The sequence below is a fragment of the Dipteris shenzhenensis genome, chromosome 6, assembly GCF_047967505.1.
Source record: "Dipteris shenzhenensis isolate YYH24624 ecotype China chromosome 6, Dip_SZ_1.0, whole genome shotgun sequence".
Classification (NCBI taxonomy): Eukaryota; Viridiplantae; Streptophyta; class Polypodiopsida; order Gleicheniales; family Dipteridaceae; genus Dipteris; species Dipteris shenzhenensis.
Window position 1 is genome coordinate 6,925,655 of NC_141601.1, and position 27,816 is coordinate 6,953,470.

Consider the following 27,816-nt stretch of genomic DNA (forward strand, 5'->3'; position numbering starts at 1 on the left):
ATTCCAACAATTACTATCAATTGACCTTCATTTAGAAAGGCTACCCTTGATATTTGAAGGGGGAAATGGGTCCTCCTAGTCCCTTTTCCTTCTCTTACTTCACATTCACGAATGAGTGCAACAAAATAATTTTCCTTTCACTTGAAGTGCTGTACCACACAAGTTATACTAGTGCAATTCTTGTCTAAAGCTGCATTGAGAATTCATGCCAGAAAATGCTATAGACATGAGGCCAAGACTATCTAGAGGGGGGGTGTAACTACACACACATCACCGTTAATCACCACCATACCACTATTAATCGCAGGATAACACAACCATTAATCTACCATTAATCGACCGTTAATTGCGCACCATTACTCGCGAGGTGGACGGCATTAATCCACCGTTAATCGCGAGGGGATTACTGGTCTTTTCTTTATGGGTTTCATCACCATTCCAGGGTTAGTTATTGCGAGGGTTCTCACATACCAACTCGATTCGTTGTTCGGTATCCAAAACAGGTTTCTCCATGCGTCGAGTGCTTGTTTTTATCCTCGAAGAAGGCCTGGTCATCGGGTAATTGAGCATCTCCCTGTACCCCCACAGTGCTTCCTTCAGCAAATGCATTGCATTGACTGCTTTGCTCAATATGCAGAAGCCACTACCCGATGAGGAGATTGAAAAAAGAGTTCAAGCCCTAGTCTTCCGCACCCGCAAGAAGAAGAAGTGTCCTGACGAAACTGACTATTTCAGTGGTATTGGCAACTATGTAAGTAGAATCCTCCCTACCACCGACAACTATGTAAGCAGAATCCTGCCCTTAGGTTCCTGCCTCTTGTTTTACGTCATTTTAGTGAAGAGATTGTGAAACTTCCATCTTTTGGAGTATTCTTCAATAGTACTGGGCGTGGTTACAATGATGACTTTGATGTTTGTTACAGAAAATACCGGACGAGGAGATCCAAGCCGCGTATCAAGAGTATCGTCGATTATATCACCCGGTAGAAACAAACATTTTAGCTCAAGTATGCTCGTGTTGAAAAAGATCCGTCTTGAAGACGAATGTAATATACTTGCAAAAGCTCAAAACACTTGAAAATACGAATATCCAGACCGTGTCTTTGCTAAATTCTCGGTGATGAATGCCCATGATCTCTGTATTGATTCGTTTCACAAAAGGCCAAGGAAATTTTGCATCATTCAAGAGTTGAGTCCCCCATGCTTCAGCTATTGTCACTGTCAACTTATCAAAGGACTTTCCCTTGCTTTTAGCTTTCACTCAGCCTCATTTCAAGTCGGCCATAGGTTTTGGTAGCTGAAAGGAAGGAGTGAGAAAATGGCGTCAAAGAGGAATTTCCAGGCATGCCTCACCTTTGTGGCTTAATACCTTGGGGTACCAAGACTATGGTGACTCTTTCACTTTTCTCCTACTTCAAGCTTTTATGAAGAAGCAACCGGATAGAGGCTTCAAAATTCAAACAAGGAAAAAGTGAGCGAGGATTGAGGGGAAAGGGGTAAGCACAAGAGGCTTCTTAGTCTCTGTTCCAGAAGGGAACGCTGGAGGTTGCCAGCTTTGACGCAGACTGGTTGAGGGGTTGGGCTTTGAGATTCAAGTTGGGCCGATAAAAAGGTACAAATTTACTACATTTGAGCGATTTGCATGTCAGATTTTTCCTAGAGGGTTTTTTCCTCGGAAGGAGTGCTGCTTTCAAATAAGGTTATGCAATCTCAAGGTTGAGATGTTTCATTTCTTATGGCCCGCAAACTTGGAATCTGTGGAATGGTCAAAGCTGCTCACTTTTTGAGGAGATGGGGGCTATATGGTACAAGAAGAGGTAGGGGTGAAGATGTTCGACGAAAATGATGACAAGGCCTTTGTAGCATCTAGTGACAGCAAAGGCAAGGTATAAGCCCAAGTAGGACAACGATTCTTTGGATGGGGCTTTAGATAGGAGGGACAAGAAGAAAAAGAATTGTATCTTTTGCACATTTCCAAAAGGTCTCAAGAAGAACAAGATGGATCAAAGGAAGAAAAGCCCCAAGAAGAAAAGTCAATGCTAGACGAGGCATTTCTGTTGGGAACTGCAGAACACTAATTGGTTGCAAATAGTGACACATCCAGGTAGATATCTAACAAGCATAACTGTACGTTGGAGCCTATATCTCCAAATTTAATAGTGGCGGGGGACAAGCGGAGTCACATAGCAAATGGGATTAGCAACATAGAAATCACCACCCGCCACGGTGAACATGAGGATAAGAGATCTCTTGGGGTTGATGGATAATGGAATTTGAAACATCGTCTGCAGCAACACATAGGAATATGTTGATGTGGATTGAATATTACTATAAGTGGGCACTTCAAAGAGGTGCCTGACTTGCTTTGATGGTAGTCAATAGTGGAACTGTTCCGGATGGAGGTTACATGGCTAGCCAATGCCCCCTTGTGAATTGGGGGACTGGGATAATGGTGGGAAGGTGAAACTAGAGTCAAATTTGTATCTATTTTATTGATGAATACTGTATAGGTTGTTTTGGGTGCATGGTATGTTCCAATGTTCTCAAGTCCTTGAGATTTACTGCAGCTGAATGTAGGTCTTCTCTAAGAGACATCCCAAAGTGGTTACCATTGCTTTAAGATCGTTGTCATCAAGGGTCCATGACCTATTGAGAGAATATGGTGGGACTTATAGCAGGCATAAGTTTTCTAACTCCTCTTGGATTGTTGGAGTGAATTGTACCCCGATATTGCTTGAAACTTTGAATTTAGGACACGCGCTGAACCCACACTCAGAGAACTGAAGCAGAAGATAGAGAAGAAGAAGTCAGACTTAATCCATCCACAACAGGGGAAAACCGCTCAGAAAAGGAAAAGAGCATGAGACATCCAGCAAAGAGCTGGGTACAACCACAATCAGGTTTGAGTGTATTGCTGAGATCTACAGGGAGCCTAGATGCTCAATCACTTCTGTGTTGCCCGGAAATGGGCTTCAGTGGCATAGACTGGAGTGTATCAAAAGCTTCCTATTTATAGGGGCCACCTGTAAGAAATCCTAGATTTACTATATTTAGAAATGTGCTAAGGAACAGAAAGGAGACTGAAATAGCAGAGAACAAGGAATAATTGTATTGCTTGAATGTCTGTAGGGTATCTGTTGTGTCATCCATACAATTGGGCCTCTCTTATATAGAGAGTGAAGAGTCACACATGAAAAGGTGTGTACTCCAAAGGGTATGTGCATGAAGAGGTGTGTACCCCTTGTGAAGGGTGTGACCCTTGATGAGAGGGTACATTACAATAGGAGTGTCTCTTCAATAGAGTGTCTCTTGTGAAGGGTTGTGCCTCATAGGAAGTGTCCCGTCGGAAGGGCAAGGGTTGTGTGTGGTTAACCCCTCTTGGCGCATACCAAGTCTTGTTGACCGAAGTCAGCACTCTCTGACCGTAGTCAGGTTTACTTGACTAGAGTCAAGTATCTTTGACCGTAGTCAATCCTTTGACCATTAAAATAACTCTTTGACCGTAATTAACACATATAAAACTCTTTAATTATGATCAAATAAATGGTCAACTGTACTTTGACTTAGGATATTTACATTGTGGTGACATCCCCTCGGCTTCTATTCAGTTGACCGCAACTGAAAAGCTTCCTTGTAAACATCCAAAAGCTGTGGATGATCGGATAACATGTCTTCGTCCATCCACTTGGCATCTAATGCCGTATAATTCTTGAATTTTACAAGATACCTGCAAAATTCCTTACCCTGAGGGCCTTTACGTACAGTATGGTACACAATTTGCTCTGGCTGAAGGACTTCCTCCAACTCATCCACTTCTGGTGGATCTTCTGATACTGGTTCTGTAGGCTCTGGTCCCTGAAATTTCTTTAGAAGACTCACATGGAATGCATTGTGAATCCTCCAATGCTCTGGCAATGCTAATCTGTATGCAACTTCATTTATTCTCTCTGTAACCCTGAAAGGGCCATAATATCTGGGAGATAACTTTGCATACACTTTCTGTTTGCCTTTAAATTTGCGGAGCCTAGCTTTTTCAAACCTTAAAAGTATCCAGTCCCCTTCCTTGAGATCTAGCTGTCTCCTATGTTTATCTGCAGCCCTTTTATGTTTCTCTTGAGACCTTTCAATTGCTGTCCGGACTTGGCTGTAAGCTGTCTGGAGGTCTCTTACAAACTGATCAGCTGCAAATATTTCATCTTTAGTCCTCAATATAGGTGGCAAAATCACCTTCCCATATATGACTTCAAAAGGGGCTTTCTCTGTAGAGCTATGTACTGTATTATTGTAAGCAAACTCTACTAAGGGTAGGTACTTTTCCCAGTCTGAATTCTGGTCACCCACGTAGCATTTCAGCATATCCAAAATGGTAGAATTTGCTACTTCACTTTGACCATCTGTCTGGGGATGGAAAGAAGAAGAAAAATTCAGATTCGTCCCCATGTTATCAAATAAAGCTCTCCAGAATAGACTGGTCATTCTGGGATCTCGATCACTAACAATGGACTTAGGCATACCATGATGTTTAAAGATCTGTGCCATGAACAGCTTAGCCATATGATCTGCCTTTATGGTTTTGCGAACCGGAATGAAATGAGCTTGCTTGCTGAATCTATCAATGATAGTCCAAATCCCATCATTCCCTGACTTTGATCTCGGCAAATCAAAAATAAAGTCCATTGTAATATTTTCCCATGGTGCCTGAGGCACGGGAAGAGGCATAAGTAGGCCAGGTGCCTTCTGTCTATCATATTTCATTTTCTGACACGTAAGGCATTCAGTAACAAACTGATGTATATCTTTCCGCATTCCTGGCCAAAAGAAATACCTCTCTAGTGCTAGAGTTGTTGCTGTAATTCCTCTATGTCCAGCATAGGGAGGTGCATGGCATTCCCCTAAAATCTTTTTCCTCATCTCCTGGGTGATGCATAGGCAATCATCTTTCATTAAATACCCATCTTTCAGGGAATAGTGACTGGTGGATTGCCCTTCTTGCATCTGCTGTAAAATTTCACCAAAATCAGAATCATGAGCATATTGCTCCCTCATGCCTTCCAGGTCCTGATGATAAGCAATAGTTACATTGTTGACCTGGGGTCTTCGGGACAAGGCATCTGCCACTCTGTTCCAAATTCCTGGGGTATGGACAATCTGAAAATGATACATTGACAGCATGTTTGCCCATTTCATATGCTTCTCTGAAAGCTTGGTCTGAGTCAAAAAGTATTTCAGACTTTGGTGATCTGTTTTGACAGTAAAATCTGCACCCAAAAGATAATGTTTCCAGGTATGGATAGCATGAATTACAGCCAATAACTCTTTCTCATAGATTCCTAAATATCTTTCCGCATCCCGAAGTCGCCTGCTTTCATAGGCTACTACATGACCATTCTGATGCAACGCAGCCCCAACACATTCTCCACAAGCATCGCAATCCACATCAAAAGACTGATACAGATCCGGAACTACCAGAATAGGCTCTGTAGTCAACTTTTCCTTGAGTGTATTGAATGCTTTCTTCTGTGATAATCCCCATGTGAAAGCTGCATTTTTCTTAGTGAGGTCATGTAATGGAGCTGCGATATCAGCAAAATGTCTGATAAATCTTCTGTAGTAAGAACACAAGCCTAAAAAGCTTCGAACTTCATACACAGTTTTCAGCTCTGGCCATTCCTGAATGGCACGGATCTTTGCTGGATCCATTTGTATCCCATTCTTGGATATTATATGCCCCAGATAGTGGATTTCTTCCAGGAAGAATTCACTTTTCTTGCTGTTTGCATAGAGCTGATGATTTCTCAGCTCTTGAAACACTATAGCAAGATGTTCTCTGTGCTCTTCCTCTGTCTTAGAAAAAACTAAGATATCATCAAAGAAGGTACCCGTAAAATGCCTGTACTTCCGGAAGATGCGATCCATCATTCTATTGAATGTGGCTGGAGCATTTGTCAATCCAAAAGGCATCACTAAGTATTCATACAACCCGAATGTTGTGCGGAATGCTGTCTTATGCACATCCTGAGGCTGTATCCTCACTTGGTGGTAGCCACTCTTCAAGTCTATCCTGCTGAAAACTGAAGCTCCATTTAACTGATCCAAGACATCATCAATACGCGGAATAGGGAATCTATTCTTGATGGTCATTTTGTTCAGTGCGCGATAATCGACGCACATACGGAATGAACCATCTTTCTTCTGTACTAACAGTACAGGGGAACAAAAAGGAGACGAGCTGGGCTGAATCAAGCCTTTGGACAGCAAGTCCTGTACCTGAGCCATAATCTCCTCTCTCTGAGTCGCACTGACTCTATAAGGGGGTCTGTTTGGTGGCTCACTACCAGGCATTAACTCTATCTGATGATCTTCTGGTCTCTCTGGGGGTAACTCCCCTGGCAAAACATCAGAAAAGCAATCTTTAAAGTTTACCAGAAACTGAAACCTATCTTTGTCTGCATCATTCATTTCAGCATGCATATCATTCTCTTTTTCTTTTACAAAAACCATGTACGCAGAAATTGCAGACTTTATTGCTTTACCGCATGAAACATCAGATACAATGGGGATAGTGTCCCCTTTATTCCTGGCAATTACACGCTGATTTTTCCCCCTATGTACAAATTCCAGCACTCTTTCAGGAAGAGTCAACTTCACTGCCTTGCGGTGAAACCAAGGCATCCCCAAAACTACATCATAATGTTTCAGTGGAGAAATGAAGAAGTCTTCCTGATCCACATAACTCTGAATATGAAGACGGAGCTTCCCTATCAAGGGAGTAACTGGCACAGGATTCCCACAAAACATTTGATCGGCATCCAAAACCCTGCCTAGCTCTTCCGTCTTTATTCCCAGCCTCAGGGCTAGATCCTCTGATATGAAATTATCAGTAGCCCCTGGATCAAATAAAATTAGCGCTTGCTGGTCTCTAACTTTGCCCCATGATAGCAGCAATTCTCGTTCTTCTGGGTTCAAAGCATGACCCAGTATATCAGGAATTCCCCCTGCCATTGGCTTTTGCGGTCCTCGTGGCTTCTCTGCCTCTTTTCCCTTCGATGTTGAAGGCTTTTCTGGGCACTGGGCAGCCACATGCCCCTCTTTACCGCACCTGAAGCATTTCCCATCTCTACGGAATTCCGCTATCTGTTCAGGGGTAAATAGAGATTTGCCCTTATAGGTCTTCGAGAACTGAGTACCCCTCGGCTTCTGAGGCTGAAACCCTTTCTTTTCAGCCTTAGGGGACTCTTTCTTTTCTGATTTTTGAAAATCAGTTTTCTTTTTATCAGCACGTCCTGCATGCAAGGATGGCACTGTAGATGGATCTTGTAGCGGCACAAGACTCGCTACTGAGGCTGAATGCATAAGATCTTGAATATTCTTTGCCCCCAAAGCATTCACTACTGCCTGAATTCTTGGAGTGAGACTTGTATTTCCTCATCTGGGTGCCTTTGGAGATCTTTTTGAACGGTGCAACCTGCAAATAAGCATCCCAAAACTTTTGGTTGTACCCATCCACTGTATCTCCTGCATCCATGTGCAAGCTGTCCCAATCTTGAAGAACATGGTCTCTAAACTGTTTAGGCATGAACTGCTGGTAGAAGGCTTTCTTGAAGCCCTTCCACTTTCTTGGGGCTGATCCATCTGTGGTCAGTGCACTCCACCATGCACTAGCCGTTGCTGTTAAATGTAGGCTGACCATTCTTAACTTGGAGGATTCTGAAAATTTCTCAGTACCGAATGCAGCATCAAACTGTCTGATAAACTGCAATGCTTTGTCTGTATGACCATACTGTCCATTGTAGGTCATAAACTTAACAGATTTTCCTCCCTCTTTAAATTCCCTGGTCGCTTTGGAAGATTTTCTCTTCCCAGACTTCTCGTGTTTCCTTCTTTTCCTGGATGGTTTATCTGATAAGGAAGAAGAAGACACAGAAGTCGAACTCGAGGTAGACGGTGATGGACTAGGAGATCGGTGATGACGCCTCGATCTCTTTTTACTATGGGACCGTCTCCTATGAGATCTATGAGATCTCTCTCTCTCAGACTGTACACGAGAGTGTGCCTCTGGCATTGGCACGTCATATACTGGATTAGGCATAGCCTCTGCTGGAAACAAATGCTGAGCCCTGGGATCCCTTTTAAGATTTTCCAGCTCTTGTATACGAGTGCGTACCATTTGTTCAAATTCTTGTTGAGTTTGTGGCACATTCCTCTGTCTTGGATGCACATCCCTATCTTGAGAATCCCACTGGATAGGTGATTGATCCATATTCTGAGATCTGCAGATTTTTTTTTTTCTCACACTGTGCTAGTAACTAATGCACACTACCTTTGCTTTTCCAACAGAAAAGGTACCTCAACAAGAGGTGTTTTGCATTCACAATCTATGCCAATACTGGCTGTCAGTTTAAGGCATATACCCACACAGTTGCCAAAGCATTATCAACTATATTGCCCTTTTCTGGCTGCTGCAGATGGTTTCAAAAGGCATCTGTTTTTCCCTCTTTTTACTGCTCAAAGGCATGCATACTCCTTTTTCTGCAAATCTCTGTTTTCTCTGCTTTTCTCTGGTTTTCTGCTACTTTTCTGACAGTAAAAGTCTGACAGGCAAGTGAAAATTGATAGCCAAAACTGTCTCTGCAACTGTCTCTTTAAAAAAGAAAAAAAAAGAAAAAAAAAAAGAAAAAAAAAAAGAAAACAGTAACCAGATGGGTAACTACTGGTTACATTAACCAGATCAGTCCTGTTCTGGTCTGGTTAGATGACTGTAACTTGGCCCCTAACTTAACCAAACTGGTTAACTGCACCAGTCCAGTCTGGTTAGGCTGTCCTCTGACCAAATCCCTGACCAGGGTCAGCTAACTGCAGTTAGTTTGAATAAGGTCACACTAACCACAGGTCTGCCAGCCTGGCTGCCACGTGTCAGAGTGCCACGTCAGTTCTGAGCTGGATGCCACGTGTACTGCCACGTCATCAGCCTGCACATGCTGCCACGTCAGCATCCACACGTGTCTGCCACGTCAGCTCTGTGCATGCCACGTGTCTGCCTAGGTGGCACCCTGGCCACGTCAGCACAGCCAAAGGTTTCAAACCTTGGCTATGCAGGAGTCATCGCGCGTCGCGCCTGCGCCTTGATGACCATCGATCTAAGCCTTCACGAAGATTCGCTGAAGGTCTTCGTCAGCATCTCTGTTAGACAGCGGAATAGCTCACCGTGCATTGCCTTCCCAATTTCCATAGTTTGTCTGTCCGTCTGATATTCACGGGACCCCAAATATTGGCGCAACAGAGGCGTACACATTCATCACAAGCTCGGAATCCCCCATCGCGAAGGCGTGTCCACACCTTCATGCTTTGCTTGAAATTCGATGTACAGAGGTCATTCCCTGTAGTACGTTCATCGATTATCACCTAGGCTTCAAAGTTAATGTTCTTGCCCCGTCCAATTTGAAGCCCCAAGCCTTCCAACTGCCACCTCTTAGGGCAACGCCATCCTTTCTTCAGGGTCAACGTTGGATCTTTACTCTCTTGCTGAATCGTCACAACCTGAGAAGGCTATGAACCTACGCTCTGATACCAATACAACCAGCAATACAACCCGTATTCGACCAAGGGTGATACAACAGCTATGGCTTATATAACCCAAACTGACGAAACAGCTTTGACTTTATTTCCACGACGGAAATTAACTCTCCAAAGGCTCTCCCTCTCTCTCTCTCTCTGAACATACACTAGGGCCCAGGACAAATTGTCGGGCTGGACCCCCCCGAAGGTCTTTATTCATTTCAGAAAATCTATTACAGAAGTTCAGCTTCAAGCTGTCTCGTAAGTCACTCTCAAAACATGAAAAGAATTCTTCTTTTACAAGAGCTTCAAGCCCCATTCAAATTGGCAACATGCCACTTGTCTAAAATCTAGACTAAAACCTATTACAAGCCACTATGGGCCATTCTGGAGTCTTCAAAGCTCTCGGTCACACGAACCGCTTCCTGGATGCTTGTCAGGCTCCCATATCGCTTAGGAAAAATAATCCTTCTAGTACCTGCAACAATTAATTAAAGCGCACCACCATGGTACCCATTAATTGTTAGCGCTTTGCATGCAAATAACACACTGTGGACTAATCCTAGTCACGGTGGGCGTCCCCACTAAACACATGTGCACATCTAAACAAATATATATATATATATATAAATAAATAAATATATATATTTTCTCTGGTTGACCGGAGTCAACACTCTTGATTATAATTAAAGAGCTTCGACCCAAGGTCAAGGCGCCTTAATTATAGCCAAGTCTCTCCAACCGAGGTTGGCACATCTTGGTTAACCGGGGTTAACCCCTCTTGGCGCATACCAAGTCTTGTTGACCGAAGTCAACACTCTCTGACCGTAGTCAGGTTTACTTGACTAGAGTCAAGTATCTTTGACCGTAGTCAATCCTTTGACCATTAAAATAACTCTTTGACCGTAATTAACACATATAAAACTCTTTAATTATGATCAAATAAATGGTCAACTGTACTTTGACTTAGGATATTTACATTGTGGTGACACAGAGAACACTAGAGACAACAAGATGTGCCACAAACAGATCTGCAGTAACTCAGCCCATAAACCAGGGCAGCAACTGTAATACAAGGAGTCCTGAACAGGATGAGAAACAGGAGCTGCAGAAGGGGCTGAACTGGAGCAGAGGATAGGGGCACAAGGAGGCTGGAGCCTGAGAGCAGGGAGGCAGGAGGAGCCTGGAGCGAGGAGGCAGGAGGAGCCTGGAGTGAGGAGGCAGGAGCCTGAGGCGAGGAGGCTGGAGCCTAGGAACGAGGAGGCTGGAGGAGCTCCACCAGAAGATATCAAATGAGGAAGGGGAAGGGCCCTTATGTAGGGGAGGCCAGGGTAGGTGGTCGGTCCAGTCGGCCTAGGCCGGCCAGCCAACTGGGCCGACTAGTTGGTCGGCCAGGAGTTGGTCGGCCAGGAGCTGTCCCCCTCTGTCCCCCGCTTCGGCCCTGTCTGTGGGTGCCCCCTCTGAGTGTAGGAATAGCCTCCGACCGATGGAAAATAGTGTCAGATACAAGTGTAGAATCGGGAATGAAAGAACCTCACGAGGGGCGGGCACACCCACAAAGAAGCCCTCACTCAGAGCAGTGTGCACACAAGTACACTGTAGACAGGAGATGCATATAATGCTAACATGTGCCTCATAGGAAGTGTCCCGTCGAAAGGGCATACCCTTCCACAAGTGTCCATTCATCAAACCATCCATAAGTCTAGAAATAGAGAAAGGAATACGTCACAGATCGTGACATCCCCTCCCACTCAAAATAAGGCCCTGGTGGAGATAATGAACTGATGTAGAAAATATCACTGTAAATTCTGAAAATACTGCTGTAAAATGTCAGGGTACTACTGTAAGTCTTCATCAGATTGCCAAGTAGCGTCGGAGTCGTCCGAATCTAGCCAAAGAACAAGGAATTCCGTGATAAGTCGATGTCGAGTCTCTCGCTGTCGATGGTCTAGAATACGCTCAGGAATAAGGAGAACATAATTGTCTTTGATTTCTGGGACATAATCACCTGCAGGAGGAACTGCTTCATCGCCTGGAATGTACGTCTTTAGCCAATAAATATGAAATGTCAGATGGATTTTATCCCATGATGGTGGTAATTCCAATTTGTAACTGAAAGATGAATTTTTCTTGATGATCCGGAAAGGTCCATAGTATCTTGGTCGCAACTTAGGAAACACAGACTTAACCGTCTTATAGCGATGGGGGGCTACAAATAATAGCACCATGTCACCAATGTTAAATTCCAGGTGACGTCTATGTTTGTTGGCTGACGGTTGATACCGCTCTTGCGCTTTTCGCACATGATCCCTGACTTGGAGTAGAATGTCTTGCATTTCTTGAACCAGTTGATCAGCTAGGGCCACTTGATGTTGAAGTACAAAATTCGTTGGTACAATCGGAGTGTGTCCATAAGCTGCTTGGAATGGAGTCATGCTGATGGCACTATGGAAAGAGTTATTATAAGCAAACTCAAGGAGTGGTAGATACTCTTTCCAAGCTGCTAGGCGTGACTGAATATAATGTCGAAGCATTTCTTCCAGAACTTGGTTGACTCTTTCAATCTGGCCATCTGATTCTGGGTGGTAGGCTGAACTGAACAGTAGAGTTGTACCCAAAGATTCGAACAGTGAAATCCAAAAGTGACTGGTAAACTTAGGATCTCTGTCGGATATGATATTCTTGGGTAATCCATGGTGTTGGAAGATGTGTTGTATGAAGAGTTTGGCTATGTCCGGAGCCTGTGCACTGCTTTTGCAAGCAACAAAGTGTGCCATTTTGGACAATCGATTAACAATTACCATAATCTGAGTGTTACCTCTGGAGGATCGTGGTAGTGTTGTAATGAAATCCATGGAAACACTTTCCCACCTTTCAGTTGGAACTGGAAGAGGCTGAAGAAGTCCTGTTGGAAGTCGTCGGCTTGCTTTCATTTGTTGACAAGATAAGCAAGATGTAACCATTTTGATGACGTCGCTTTTCATCTGAGGCCAGTGGTATGTTGCACTGAGTAACCTATAAGTCTTGTTGATGCCTGGATGGGCAGCATAAGGAACTACATGATGCTCTTTTAACAAAAGACGTCGAACATCCTTGTCATGTGGTACACAAACGCGATCTTGATAATACAGAAGGTCGTCCGTATAAGAATAGGATGAGAAAATCTTCTGTTCGGAAGTCGAAGGTTGATCTTTTGAAAGAACTTGTACTGCTGTGCCGAAGTCTTTATCATTGAAATACTTTCCTTTGAATGAATTCGGAACATCCACAGATAATGTAGAGATTACCATAATTGATGCTAGAGGTAACCTGCTGAGAGCATCTGCAACTACATTGCGTAGTCCTGGAATATACTCAATGGTCATGTGAAAGTTAGCCAGAAACTCAACCCAGCGTGCTTGTCGAGCGTTCATGACTGGCTGAGTAAAGATATACTTTAAAGAGTGATGGTCTGTCTTGACCACAGAGTCGGCTCCCATGAGATAATGTTTCCAAGAGCGATAAGCATGCACAATGGCAAGAAACTCCTTATCATAAACCGGGTATCGGGTTTGGATATCAGAATGTTTATGGCTGTCAAAAGCAATAACTCTGCCTTCTTGCATCAAGACTGCTCTTGTAGCGATGTCGGAAGCATCGGTCATGACCTCAAATGGAAGGTTTGGGTCAGCAATAGCCATAACTGGTGTGGTAGTGAGTGCTTGCTTGAGTTGTTGGAAACTATACTCTGTTTCGGGAAGCCATTGAAAAATTGCTGCGCTTTTCAATAATTCGGACATAGGAGCTGCAATTTCGGAAAACTGATAGACCTTTGTATGGTAGAAGTTTGCCAATCCGAGAAAAGAGCGGACATCATGAACATTCTTAGGAGTAGGCCAGTTTCTGATTACCTCGACCTTCTTGGGATCCACAGAGATGCCTTGAGCTGAAATAACATGTCCCAAATATTCGAGTTGGGTCTTGAAGAACTCACTCTTCTCAATGTTGATGTAGAGAGAATTTGCGCGGAGAACTTCAAAAACTTGGTGAAGATGTTGTTTGTGCTCATGTAGGGATCTGCTGAAAACGAGGATGTCATCGAGGTAAACGATGACGAACATATCGAGGAAAGGCCTGAAGATGTCGTTCATGAGTGTCATGAATGTGGCCGGGGCATTGTTTAACCCAAAAGGCATGACCAAACATTCATAGTGTCCATACTTTGTTCGAAAAGCTGTCTTGTACTCATCGCCTTCTCGTATGCGAATTTGATGATAACCTGAACGAAGATCAATCTTTGAGAATTGTGTTGCATGTAGAAGTTGATCGAAGAGGTCATTGATGCGAGGCAATGGATACTTGTTTTTTATAGTGAGCTTGTTGAGGGCTCGGTAGTCGATGCAGAGGTGCATTGACTTATTCTTTTTTTCCACAAGTAGTACAGGAGATCCGAAAGGACTGCGATTGGGCCGAATGTGACCTTTGTCGAGTAGTTCGGTGACCTGTCTTTGGATTTCTTCATTTTGAGTGTAAGAAACCCGATAAGGAGGTTTCGACGGTGGATTACTGCCGGGAATAAGTTCGATTGGGTGATCCACTGGTCATCGAGGTGGTAACTGCTTTGGCAATTCCTGTGGAAACATATTCAGGTAGGGCTGGAAAAAAGGTTGGTTGAGGTACTCAGAAGGATCCTTTGTTGGTGTCTCCTCGACTGCTGTAACCAACAGAAGTGAAGTCTTTACTTGACGTTTACATATGGTACAAAGTCCTTTTGTGCTGGAGTTGTTCTTCTTGTCAGTGGCCGCACCTTTACGTTGGGGATGTCAGTAATGACTTTGTGAAGAAGAAGAGGCGCGATCCTTGGAGGAGTGCTTCTGTTGGAATCCAGCATATGATTTCTGAGTCCTCTGGGGATCTTGAGACTGTCGCTGACCTTGATTATCGGAGTTTTTTCGAAACCTGGTGTTATCTTGAGGGCGAGCACCTTTGGCCATAGTAGAGTTCTGTGTGCGATTAGCACTCTGCTTCCCTGTGTTTTGGAAATCTGTAATGCGCTCTGCGTAAGCAATAGCGCCAGCTGTGGTGGTGATGTTTCCTTTAAGGACATCAATGCGTAACGAGGGATTTAGGCCTGAGATGAAAGCATGAAGGCAATCATCCTTAGCTAAACCATCAATCTCCAGCACCAATGTGGCGAACTGAGAGATGTAGGAAGACAGGGAGCCCGTTTGCTCCATGTCGGAGTTTTGAACGTGCTTGGAAGTCCGCATTGGCAGGTATGAACTGCTTACGGAGCACGTGTTCAAAACGTTCCCATGTTAACACACTTTTGCCATCCTTTAAGCGTCTTTGCCACCATAGAAAAGCTGTATCCTTGAGGAGGGAGGCTGCCAAGGCGATCTTTTTGTCCTCAGTGAGGTCAACAGTATCAAAATACATGCGCATTTTTGCGGGGAAAAGGTGCGTCCCTTGGTTTTGGGACAGCCCAAGCACCTGAAAAGACACGATTTTTGTCGTGTCCATTCACATCAACTCATGATGTGTAGGAGATGGAGAGGCCATAGATGACTTTAGGCAGGATTGGCGCGAAAAATTTTTATGCTCATCCTCTCCATCTCTTCCATGCACAATGTGCACGGATATCCTTCTAGCGGAAAAGATGTATCAGATCGGCGCTAGAAGATGGGGGGCATTTCCTACAGGTTGGAGCAAATTTTGCTCTGATACCACTATAAGAAATCCTAGATTTACTATATTTAGAAATGTGCTAAGGAACAGAAAGGAGACTGAAATAGCAGAGAACAATTGTATTGCTTGAATGTCTGTAGGGTATCTGTTGTGTCATCCATACAATTGGGCCTCCCTTATATAGAGAGTGAAGAGTCACACATGAAAAGGTGTGTACTCCAAAGGGTATGTGCATGAAGAGGTGTGTACCCCTTGTGAAGGGTGTGACCCTTGATGAGAGGGTACATTACAATAGAAGTGTCTTTTCAATAGAGTGTCTTGTGAAGGGTTGTGCCTCATAGGAAGTGTCCCGTCGAAAGGGCAAGGGTTGTGCCTCATAGGAAGTGTCCCGTCGAAAGGGCATACCCTTCCACAAGTGTCCATTCATCAAACCATCCATAAGTCTAGAAATAGAGAAAGGAATACGTCATAGATCGTGACACCACCTCACAAGGAGCTAATGAGATCCAAAACCAACCAATGAATAGGCCAACAAGGTCAGTATAGATGCCGACCTGTTTGCTGCTGAATGCCGCCTATTGCCAGGCTATGATTAAGCCCTGCCCATGTTGTCACCTGCACTCCCGTGGTGCCACCACATGCCTGCTTTTGTCCTCAGCTATTCTTGAGCATGGCGCAGCCCTAACGCTGAATTCCGTTTTTCTTCATAACTCCTTACATGTTTCGATTCCTCGACTTCGTTTGGCCCGATGGCTTCCCCTCTCCCTCCCCTTCGTAGTGATATGCTTTTCCCTCCGTGCGTTTGGTAGAACGGGCAGAGCCGAGCACTTCTTTTGTTGGTCGAATTTGCAAAAGTGGCTTTTTTTTGGACCTTTTTGCTTCTACCGCCTCCTGGGCCTCTCCTCTTGCAAAGCTACAGCTTGCTATTGATTATCGAGTGGTCCCACGCGCTGGTTGACTGGTTTTTCTCAGTTTCGGAGGACTTTTTGGCAATGAAACTTCTCCAAAACCTTCTCAATGCATTCCTCTCTGAAGCACGCTTCTTTTGAGCCCAAGAACTCCCACTTCTTCGCGACAGAAGTGCTTTTTTTCACATTTTTCAGTGGAATTCTCGCTGGTCGGCTCTTGTAAATGCTCTTTCTTCATGCCTTTGCACTCGTCTTTGGCTGAGAATGCAATTAGGCATTGGCTACTACGTCCTCTTGGCGATTGAGGACTTGGTTCGAGTTTTCAGGGCTTGGTGAGTTGTGATTTTGCTGGTGCAATTTCTTTTTGCCATAAGCTATTGGTTGGCCTCGTGTGCCGCCTCTTTCTTGGTTCACAGGTGCCCAGACAGTGCTACATGAGTCATTCTTTGGTTGGGTACTTTGCTTATTTTATTTTGGAGCTTTGAAAATTTTTGTTAATGCCATCTGGAAATCACTCAAAGAGAGTGCAGCTGGGGTGCAGTGTGATTGCATCTGGACAACCAATGGAATTGCACTCGAAAAAGAGAATGCCTTTGGGTTGAGCCTATGGGTTAAGTGCACTTATGTGATGGTGTTCTATGCTTGAAAGCCTTGTAAAGGCTTAGTAAATTGGGGCTGCGTGCTCAGTTGCAGGGAAGGTCTCCCAGATGCAACCTGTAATCATTTTAGTGTGAAATATAAAGAAATACCGAAAGGGGCGCCATGGTGCTTGGGGCCAATCGGGTGCTCATGTATATGTTTGTTGAGCAGGGGCATTCTAGCCTCCATCCCTTTTTTAGTGGTTTTGTTTGTGAACAAATGGGTAAATGCCAAATGGTGATCATGCAATGATTAAGGTTGTGATATATGCTTTGTGAGCTGTAAATAAGTGCTGAAGTGATTAAAGGTTTAGTTTCACTACCCTCTGAGTGATTAGAGGCCGGTTTCATTGGTTCCATTGCCGGGATACCACACTGTTTCTCAAGAGGTGCGCCTGGGTAGTTTGGTGGAAGGCTATCTTTGCTGCACTTTTTGACAGCTGAATATTACAACCATAAACATGGTGAGTACCCATGAGCAAGAGAGCTCCACAACTCCTTAAAGGAGAAGGCAGGAAAGCCTTAATGATCCAGCTAGTGTACAGTTGCAGGGAGCACAACAAATGCCTTTTGAGCAGGCCACACATGAAGCTACAACTGAGCTCAATGGTGATACTAGTTCTAGCAGTGAGTCAGATGATGCTACTATGTTGAATGCACAGCTTGCAAGTGCAGTGACTGCTTTGACTCAGCTGGCTCAAAATTTGGCTCAGATTGTGCAAACAAATGCCAAGAAGAAGAAGAAATCAAGAAAGCATAAGCATGGAAAGAGTGAGTACACACATGCATCAGCTTCTCATGGCAGACCGCACACTCATGCATCAGTTTCCCATGAGGGACAGCCATAAAAAATGACTCAGAAAGTGACTTCCAAGAGAGAGGAATCACCCAAAAGAGCACTTGAGAAAGAGGTACAAAAAGTACAGCCAGTGCAACAGTATGAGCAGCCAGCACAAGGCCTTGGTTTGGGTACTTCTACTCCTCAAAATAATAATGTGCAGTCCATAAATGTGGCTCAACCACCTTAGCCATATTTGAGGCAGCAACCTGAATATTTTGGTACAGATTCTATCTTTGATGCTATGTTGATTTCACCGCCAATTGGGCATAGAAAGCAAGCCATGTATGACAATGTGGGAATGCAGCCAGGCATGCAAGCCACAACATATGCTCCCATGCCTAATGTTCAGCCAAGCATGGCTCTCCCTAGTGAAGGGAATGCTGCAAATATACAGCCATCTTTGGGACAGCCAATATCAAATGTATATAAAGAATTTAAGGATGGTGGTTCTCATGTCAAGTTTGATACATATAATGGAGTACAGGACAGGTACAAAGCCCTCACATTCCTTCCACAGTTTGATGCTGCATTTCTTGGGGGTTTGTTTACAGAAGCATCCAAGATGAGGAAGGTCGCCACATTTTTGAAAGGCAATGCACTTAAGTGGTACACCAACCTTATGCTTCATGGAGATGCACCTGCTACTTGGCTGGAATTTAAGCAAGTGTTCTCTTCTACTTGGCTTACTCCAACTTTTGAAGTTGAAGTACTTTCACACTGGCATGACTTGTCATACAAACTTTGCAAGAATCTTGATGATTACACCTAGAGGTTTTGGGATGTTTTGTTGCCATTGAGCTCTTAGAGGCATGTTTCTTTGAAAGAGCAAATAGAGAGGTACTGTTGTGGATTGCCTAGTGAGCTACGTGATTATTGCATCAAAACCAAGGTGGGTTCTATGACTCAATTGACTGAGAATGCAAGGACAGCATATGCATGGATGCAGGAGAAGAATTTGGGCTTTATGGACAGCAAGAAAGAAGACAACAAACGGGCTGCCAAACACCAGGATAAGGACATCGAATCTGAAAATAAAAATTATGGCAAACGACCGTTTCAAAAGGGAGGAAAAGCCCAATTCAAAGCTGGTCAAAGGCGTGGACAGCTTAATAAACAGCCCCGTCCCAAGTTATTTGATGAAGAGAAAAAGTCACTCATGGAGCAAAACAAATGTTTTATATGCAAAGGAGAGGGACACCGCTCTTATGATTGCCCATCCAAGAAAAGAGACAGGTCAGATGATGATAAGAATGGTGATAAACAGGCTGATCGGAAGGGCAAAAGGCCTAAACCTTCCGCAGGACTTCTTCCAGATGTGATTGGGAGTTTGCCATATGCAAATGATGAAGAGGAAATGAAAAAGACTGAGATGTGTAGAGCATGGGGAAAAATCAGAAATCAGAATTGTTTGTTTTTCTTTGATTCTGGGGCAAAGGCGAATTTCATAACTCCTGATATGGCAAGAAGGCTTGGCATCGAGGAAATGGGGCCATCCGGCATGTGTGATATGGCCGACCCTGAACTCAACACACCTGCCACTCCTATCATTGGCAAGTTGAGGATGCATATCCAGGCATATCGGGATGCAGAGGACTTCTACATTATGCCTTTGCCAAAGTGTGATGCTTTGCTTGGGATGCCTTGGATGTACAGGGTGGGGGCTGATATGCAGATGAGAAACAAGAAGATTTTTTTCACTCATAGAGGCAAAAATCATGTACTTGATGTAAAGTTGAAAGGGGAGTCCATCCCTGTAGTTTCAGCTTCTTGTATTTCCAATGTAATAAAGCGTCATATTTTAGCGTACTCGATTTTTGTCAAAGAGGACATCCAACCAGTTTAGGAAGGCTCTACTCTTTCCGCTTTAGATAGAGAAAGGGCTGCTTTTATTTCAGATTTTCAGGATTGTTTCTCAGATGCACTTCCTCAAGAATTACCTCCCAAGAGGCCGGAGGATCATCAAATTGATATAATTCCAGGAAGCTCACCGCCTAATATACCTCCCTATCGTGTCAGTAAGGCACAACAGGAAGAGATAATGTCATAAGTAAAGGAACTCTTGGAAAAGGAATTAATACAGCCAAGTAATTCTCCTTATTGTTCCCCTGTGTTGCTTGTGCAAAAGAAGGATGGCAGTTGGAGAATGTGTATTGATTATAGGGCTTTGAATAAAGTCACAATTAATAACGGTTTTCCAATTCCACGCATTATATATTGGATCGGTTGGAAGGTTCCTCAATGTTCAGTCGAAGTGGATACCATCAGATAAGGATACGGCCTGAAGATGTCTACAAGACTGCCTTCCGCACTTCATTTGGCTTATATGAGTTCCTTGTGATGCCTTTTGGTTTGACTAATGCACCTGCTACTTTCAATAGAATGATGGACATAATTTTTAGAGCACACAGAAAGTTTGTGGACACTTTCTTCGATGACATCATTGTGTTCTCTAAAAATGAGCAGGAGCACATGAAACATCTCACTATTGTGTTTCAAGAGTTGAAAAGACACAAGCTATTAATAAATACCAAGAAAAGTGAGTTCTTTATGCATGAGATTCATTTTCTCGGTCATATAGTGTCAAAGGATGGAGTCAAGATGGATCTTGCAAAAGTTGAGGCCATAAGGAGTTGGCCAATTTTGAAAAATCTGCATGAAGTCAGAAGCTTTCTTGGGTTGTGTTCATACTATCGAAGGTTTATAAATGTGGGAAAGCATAGGAGGCACTTTGATGCAGGATGGCAGAGTGGTTGCATATGAGAGTAGAGTTCTCAAAGATGCTGAATTGTACTTGCAGACATACATGCTTTGACCACATGGAAACATTACCATCTTGGAGCTGATTTTTATGTGCAGACAGATCATCAATCACTTAGATGTTTTCTCACGCAGAGAAAATTATCTGAAAAGCACATGAGATGGGCTAACTTCCTCTCAATGTTTCATTTTCAAATTGTACATGTGCCGGGTAACAAAAATGTCGTGGTTGATGCACTTTCCAGGAAACCACAGCCTGAAGCAGTCTCAAAGAAACCCAGTGTTTCAGCAATGAGCATTGCTTACAACAATGTGTTAGATGTGATGAAAGATCAATATGTTAATGATGCTGATTTTTCAACTATTTATGATCAGCTTTCTGATGGTCAAAGGCATGATCACTATATGTTGAAAGAGGGTTTCATTTTGATGCATGGACGACTTTGTGTCACTGATCAGATGCGACAGAAAGTCATAATGGAAAGTCATGCTCCTCCATGTGCAGGACATAGGGGAATTACAGCAACAATTACAGCAGTGGAGCAATACTTTTATTGGCCATCTTTGAGGAAAGATGTGGAAGAATATGTGAGAACATGCATGGTTTGTCAGAAAGTAAAGTTTGACAGGCAGAAGGCACTTGGGTTGTTACACCCTTTGCCAATTCTGGATAGACCATGGCAAAGCATAGCTATGGATTTTGTGTTTGATCTTCCACGTACTCCTACTGGACATGATGGATTGTGGACAATAATTTGCAAGTTTAGCAAACAAGCCCACTTTGTGCCAGTAAGAAAGAAAATTACAGCAGATCAAATGGCGAAATTGTTTCTGCAGCATGTCTTCAAGTATCATGGGATGCCTGAATCCATAATCAGTGATAGAGATTCGAGGATGACCAGCCTCTTTTGGAGAGGTCTGTTTGAAAATATGGGCACTACGCTGAATTTTTCGTCATCTTTTCACCCTCAGTCTGATGGACAATCGGAGCAAGAAAACTCTACCATCTTGGATATGTTTAAATGCTATGTCTCAGATCACAAAAGCAAATGGGAGCATTATTTGCCTTTGCTGGAATATGCTTACAATAATACGGTTACACACATCCACATGTAAAGCACCTTTTGAAATAGTGGAAGGTGCCAGGAAGATACCTCCCATTTTGCATACAAAAGAGAAAATTTTCGAAGCTGATCGTTTTGTGGAAAGCCTTGAAGAGGCTTACAAGAAGATCAAATATGCCTTGCAAAGAAGTCAGGACAAGCAGAAAAGAGCAGTAGATAAGCACCGCAGGGAATTGGTATTCACTGAAGGTGATTGGGTTTTGCTGCGTTTTCCGAAGGCAAGGCTGAAAAATAAGAAAGGCAAGAAAAGGTTGTACACAAAGCTGAACATGTGTTACTATGGTCCTTTCCAGGTTTCTGAAAAGATAAACGAGATAGCTTACAGGCTGAAGTTGCCTCCACATTGGAAGATACATAATGCCTTTCATGTGAGCTTATTAAAGCAATATCATGGAGATATTCCCGAGGATTTACCTGATGAGGTGCATCCTGAAGTGGAAGAACAGGATGAACTTCTGGTCCCAGAGCAGATTCTGGCACACAGAGATAGAAAGCTTAAGGGTAAAGTTATCCGTCGCTACTTGGTAAAATTTCAAAATTACCCATCACTTGATGCGAAATGGATGGAGGAAGTTGAACTGGCATATTCATCTGGGATATTGCAGCTTTACCTTGATGCTTTCTAATTAGAGCCGACTGCGGTCCGGGCTCCTACAGGTAGTTCAGTAGAGCGAGCGTCTGGAGCATTACCTGGTGTTCGAGAGAGGGGTAGCACCTCCACTTCCTCAGTACAGACGGGCTCACCGTGATTTCATGAGGTCGCTTGATGACACTGTATGTTTCATCCGAGATACTGAGCTGATAGTATTTCTGCTGTGAGACTTCATGATATTGATGCATCTTGACTATTGATCGCAGAGGATCACATAGATTTTGAGCAGTTTATATGGATGGATGCATGCCTCTCCTAGCCATATTTTCACTGTCTCTATATACTATAGCTGTGGCTTTCTTGTATACTCTTTCATGCTATATTTCATGCTCACTCCTGTGTTTTGGGGCAGGAAACTGTGTTTTGCTGTTTCAAGAGAGGGGTATGTCACGGGGGCGTGAAATTCTAAGTACTTTAATGTACTACAAGATCGTGACAACTTTGGTTTTAAAAGTCCAAGCATGGGCTTAATAATGTGTAATTAAACGCGGCATGGTACTTAGCACATAAGCGTAATTAATCCCTAGGCCCAAAGGCATTCCAAGGAATTAAAAGAGTGGTTGTTGGGTAATGATGATGTGGCATTTTTAATGGGCCCCCTAGAGGGCCATATACCTTCAGTGGCCCCCCCTAGAGTTCCAGGTGGCTCTAGTGTCTTCTACATGCTCCTTTGCCATCCCTGGACTTCCTGGGCCTTCTAAACTTCACATGTGTGGTTTTCTCTCTCATCTTCTTCCTTTGTTGAGATTTTGGACTGGTTTTCAGCCTCCTTCAGCTGAATTCCATTTTTCTCCTAACTCCTCACCCGTTTGGATTCCTCGACTTCCGTTTGGCTCGATGGCTTCCCCTCTGCCTCTCCTTCGTCGTGATATGCTTTTCCCTCCGTGCATTTGGTAGAACGGGTAGAGCTGAGCACTTCTTTTGTTGGTTGAATTTGCAAAAGTGGCTTTTTCTGGACCTTTTTGCTTCTACCGCCTCCTGAGCCTCTCCTCTTGCAAAGCTACAGCTTTCTGTTGAATTTCGAGTGGTCCCACGTGCTGGTTGACTGGTTTTTCTCAGTTTTGGAGGACTTTCCAGCGATGAAACTTCTCCAAAACCTTCTCAATGCATTCCTCTCTGAAGCACGCTTCTTTTGAGCCCAAGAACTCCCACTTCTTCGCGACAGAAGTGCTTCTTTTCACATTTTTCAGTGGAATTCTTGCCGGTCGGCTTTTGTAAATGCTCTTTCTTCATGCCTTTGCACTTCTCTTTGGCTGAGAATGCAATTAGGCATTGTCTACTACGTCCTCTTGGCGATTGAGGACTTGGTTCGAGTTTTCAGGGCTTGGTGAGTTGTGATTTTGCTGCTGTAATTTCTTTTTGCCATAAGCTATTGGTTGGCCTCGTGTGCCGCCTCTTTCTTGGTTCACAGGTGCCCAGACAGTGCTACATGAGTCATTTTTTGGTTGGGTACTTTGCTGATTTTATTTTGGAGCTTTGAAAAGCTTTGTGAATGCCATCTGGAAACCACTCAAAGAGAGTGCAGCTGGGGTGCAGTGTGATTGCATCTGGACAGCCAATGGAATTGCACTCGAAAAAGAGAATGCCTTTGGGTTGAGCCTATGGGTTAAGTGATGTGATGGTGTTCTATGCTTGAAAGCCTTGCAGGGACCTGCTTGGTCCATAGCTTCCCAAAACTTTCATACTACTTTTCTCTGTTGTCCTGCAGTGACCATCTACCATTCAGAGTTCTGAATAGATCTTGCATTGGTCCACACAGCTTTATGTAAGATGAGCCAAGCTAGGCAAGACATCTTTTCAGGGACCTGCTTGGTCCATAGCTTCCCAAAACTTTCATACTACTTTTCTCTGTTGTCCTGCAGTGACCATCTAGCATTCAGAGTTCTGACTAGATCTTCCATGTCAGAGGAAGGGGTGGGAATAGGAAGTAAAGCAGAGCTTCCTATCCAACTAAACTCTCTATGATATATTAAAACATTACCATCTTCCAGCTAATATTCCCCTGTCAAAGCTCCAGTCTGCTTAGGATCAGTGCCTGACATTGATTGGTTAATGCTAAATACATTCAGGGGCTGTTGCACAGGCTTAATTTTCAGGACTGCAAGCCTATTTAAACTCCCATGGAGCCAGGGTTGAGGCTGTGCATGCATGATGCAGGTGAACCTTTTGATGCTGTTGTGTACATTCAAGCTGTTAGATCCCTTATTTATCTCTGCAACACCCATCCATATTCAGTTCAGTGTGTTTTAGTTGAGCATGTATATACATGCAGCCCAAAGACACAGCATTGGTGTGTTGTAAAGTGCGTTTTCAGATATTTGCACCATTTCTTTATTGGCAGTTCATGCATTTGATGATGAGCAAGAAATAATCCACTGTGGCAACCTCATTTTGTGAAGTGCAGTATAGGGCAACTTTCATAACCACAGTTGAATGTGTATGGCTCAAGACATAGATGGTAAATCTCATGGTGGTTTTTAGCATCTACTCTACGCTCACTGAAAGAGTGTCATTGCGGTGGCACGAATTCTTGTGTTTCATGCATGCACAAAACATTATCATTATGACAGATAGAGGTTACATGCATGAGAGATCAGTTTGATCTATTGTTCTACACATTAGAACGCTGCAGATCTTTTCACCAAGGTCCTCTCCAGAGAAAGTTTGAACCTTTCCGCAAAGCTTTTGGCTGGCTTCCATTTGGTGATTGAGATCACTCCTTGTACACGAGGACATTGACACTGCAAGGGGTGTTGGAAACAATGTATTATTAAGGCAATGGCCAATATACCTATTACTTAAAGGGGTTAGGGGCTTGTCTAACTGTAGTTACAGGTTAGGTTAGTGTTAACACGAGCTTTAACCCTAGTTGATGCCACCCTATGGTTTGGTCATGTTGGGCAGCCCTTGTACTCTCACTCTTCATGTTGCAATTGTTAGTTCAGGTCGCTTCCATGCATCTCCACTGCTTCCAAGCTCCCATATTGTTCATGGTCTAAGCATGTCAAGTCCCATGCTTGTTGCTTCAAGTTGCAATGGTACAAATGTGAGATATGTGGTGATCAGTGCCCTCTGGAAGGACTCATGCCACCTACCAAGAAGACTTTGTATGCTTCAATCACAAATTCCTAATCATCAACACCTTTGCTTTTGCGTGCATGCAACTTATAAGTTGTTACTTGCTCAAGAATTGTCTTTCATGTTGGAAAGGTCACCTCCCCATCTGTAAGCCCCCAAATGAGGAGAGCATGGGGGAGGGAGACCTAGGGCAGGATGTGCCCCAAAAGAAGAAAGAAGGGTACCTGGCAAGTCATGGAGCTCCTGATGTACAGGGCAGATACGTGGACATCAGGGACCTGCAGCAGCCTGATTGCGCAGGGATTTCCAGCAAGGACAGATGGTGCAGCAGTACGGAAGGGTACGGTATGCATACGTGGCTGTACGGGGCTGCTGAAGGCCTGGCAGGAGGCAAGGATGCTGCAGCAGGAAGGCGCCTGCATGAAGAAAGATACAGGGCAGATGGCAGAGGCTATAGGCAGGAGTACAGCCTGCAATAGGGTCTCCAGCAGCAGCAAAGGGCAGCCTAGCAGCAGCCCAAAAGGGCCTGGCTAGGGCCCTTATATAGGGCTGGGACCTTGCCGTGATTGGAGGGCCAAAAGCCCTAGAAGTGTGGGCCAAAGGGCCCTAGTTTTGTGAGCCTTATAGGGCTGGTTGGGCTGAGCCAACCAGGTCGGTTGGGCCAGCCAACCTGGTCTGTCCAGTCGGCCCAGATTGGGACAGACTGGTTGGGTTTTTGACAGGCCCCTAGGCCTATAAAAGGAGGGGCTTCATGCCCCATTATTCATCCAACTATCCAGCAGTTCAGGAGCAGACAGGAGCAGCCAGGAGCCACTCCCTTGGGCCTCACTCTGGGGGTGAAGGAGAGTTGAAGGTGAGCTGCAGACTGAGTTCCTAGAGGCAGGACCTTGGCTGTCTTCTAGGGCAGCAAGGCGTTGTGATCATCATACCTTCGGGAGCAGCCATTCACAAGCAGGATTGGAGCAGTGGAACAGGGACCTGTGTGCTGCAGACAAAGCTTGGCAGGGGCTGCCCACCTAGGCTGATTCACAGGCAGTAAGGTGGAGAAGAACACACTAGACGGAAAGTCTACAGACGCTCGAGGTGGAGCACGCGGACTCGAGTCTAGAGATAGCCAGCTGATAGGAGAAGGACCTTGTGGTAAGATTAGAGGACCACACCATTGGTGGGACTCTGGATCCATCTCTTTTGTATTTTGTCCATAGTTTTGGACGGAAATATATATTTTGGTGGTTTCTCTATCTGGCCGGTTCATTGTCTATTGATGAGTCTGCACATCTATTGAATGCACATAAGTAAAGAAATTTGTGATTCCACACCCACACCGCACACTGTGTGAGCTCCTGGGCATTACTATAAGTCTTCCGCTGTTTGTACCCTCTGTTGGGTATTTTCTAACATTTCACTCTCTTGGTGTGGGTATCAAATCCTTAGTGAGATCCCTATCAATGCTCTTTATCTTGTTGCTGGTCCTATTGCAAGCAATGTATAAAAAGCCATAGTTATGCATACAACATGGAGTCTGGTCTTGTTGTAGAGCTTCAATATGACATTACTAGTAAGTGTTGACTTTGTATTTTTACAAAGCCAGCGTCCGGAGTTAGAATTATCTTGCACCTTCATCTTTAAATGAATTTCAAGTGGGGATGCTATCTCTTGTCTTATGTTGATCAAGTCGCTTATCTTGCACCTTTAAATGATGAATTGCAAGTGGGAATGCTATCTCTTGTTGTATCTTATAATTCCTCGGCTGAATTATCACTCCCTCTAGTTCTCATGCATCTTGTTGGCCAATTAGGTAGAAAGGCCATATCTTGAACTTCTTAGCTTAAGCTAGCAAATGGCTCCACGATGTTTTTTGCTATAGCATGCACTAAAGTGCTACAAAAGTTATACCAATGGAAATGTAGTGGCTTAAATTTTTACTTGGCGGAGGTGGATTTGTTCGAATTTTCAAGGATGCTATTTCATCGTATTTCCATATTTGATAGAGAATTAAGGTCTCCTTAGTGTGTTGGTTGTGAACTAAGATGTATTATGTATTCTTAAGGTGCTTTCCTTTTTGCTTGCAATAACAAGTGCTTCACAACAATTTTATTACCTTGCTAACAACTAGGTTTATTACTGCTTCTAGTTATGCTAATGCTTTTGATGCCTAGTATCAAGTCTCCTAAAAATGTTGGCGAACTGATCGTATCATTGTATTGTTCCTTGGAAATTATCTTGAAAGCAGGATCCAACAGAGAATGGAAAACATGCAAGCGATAATAGCAATGGCCACATCAAGGAAGACTCCAAGGAAACGGACAGAACATGCAATGGAATCAAATAGACTCTAGTCTGTTGAAATCAGAATGCCAATTTAATAAGATGTGTAGGATTTTGTACTTTGGCAATGTGTGTCTTTCCTTAAGATGTCCTATGGCCATCTTGATAAGATGCATGAGATTCTTTAGTTTGGCAATGTTATTTAGTCTTGGACAAACCAATGTCTTGTAGATATGTTTTGTGGAGAGAGAGAGAGAGAGAGAAGTATTAACGTCCGCGGGAGGCCTTGCGGGCCTATCAGACAAAGTACTACAAAAAGAAAAAAGAC

General features: G+C 43.8%; 1 protein-coding gene across 2 annotated transcripts; it reads left to right on the forward strand.

Moving 5' to 3' along the window:
• Positions 1-188: 188 nt before the first annotated feature.
• LOC147900706 (uncharacterized) lies at positions 189-27,705 on the forward strand. 2 transcript variants are annotated; one of them, XM_087376196.1, is made up of 4 exons: positions 189-558; positions 638-751; positions 924-1,007; positions 27,454-27,705. In XM_087376196.1, the coding sequence occupies exons 1-4, from the start codon at positions 421-423 to the stop codon at positions 27,550-27,552; spliced, it is 435 nt and encodes a 144-aa protein (XP_087232322.1). In that variant the 5' UTR covers positions 189-420; the 3' UTR covers positions 27,553-27,705. The 2 variants fall into 2 exon arrangements, with proteins under 2 accessions (XP_087232322.1, XP_087232323.1); XM_087376197.1 differs by having other exon boundaries at positions 311-558; positions 924-983.
• The last annotated feature ends 111 nt before the right edge of the window (positions 27,706-27,816 follow it).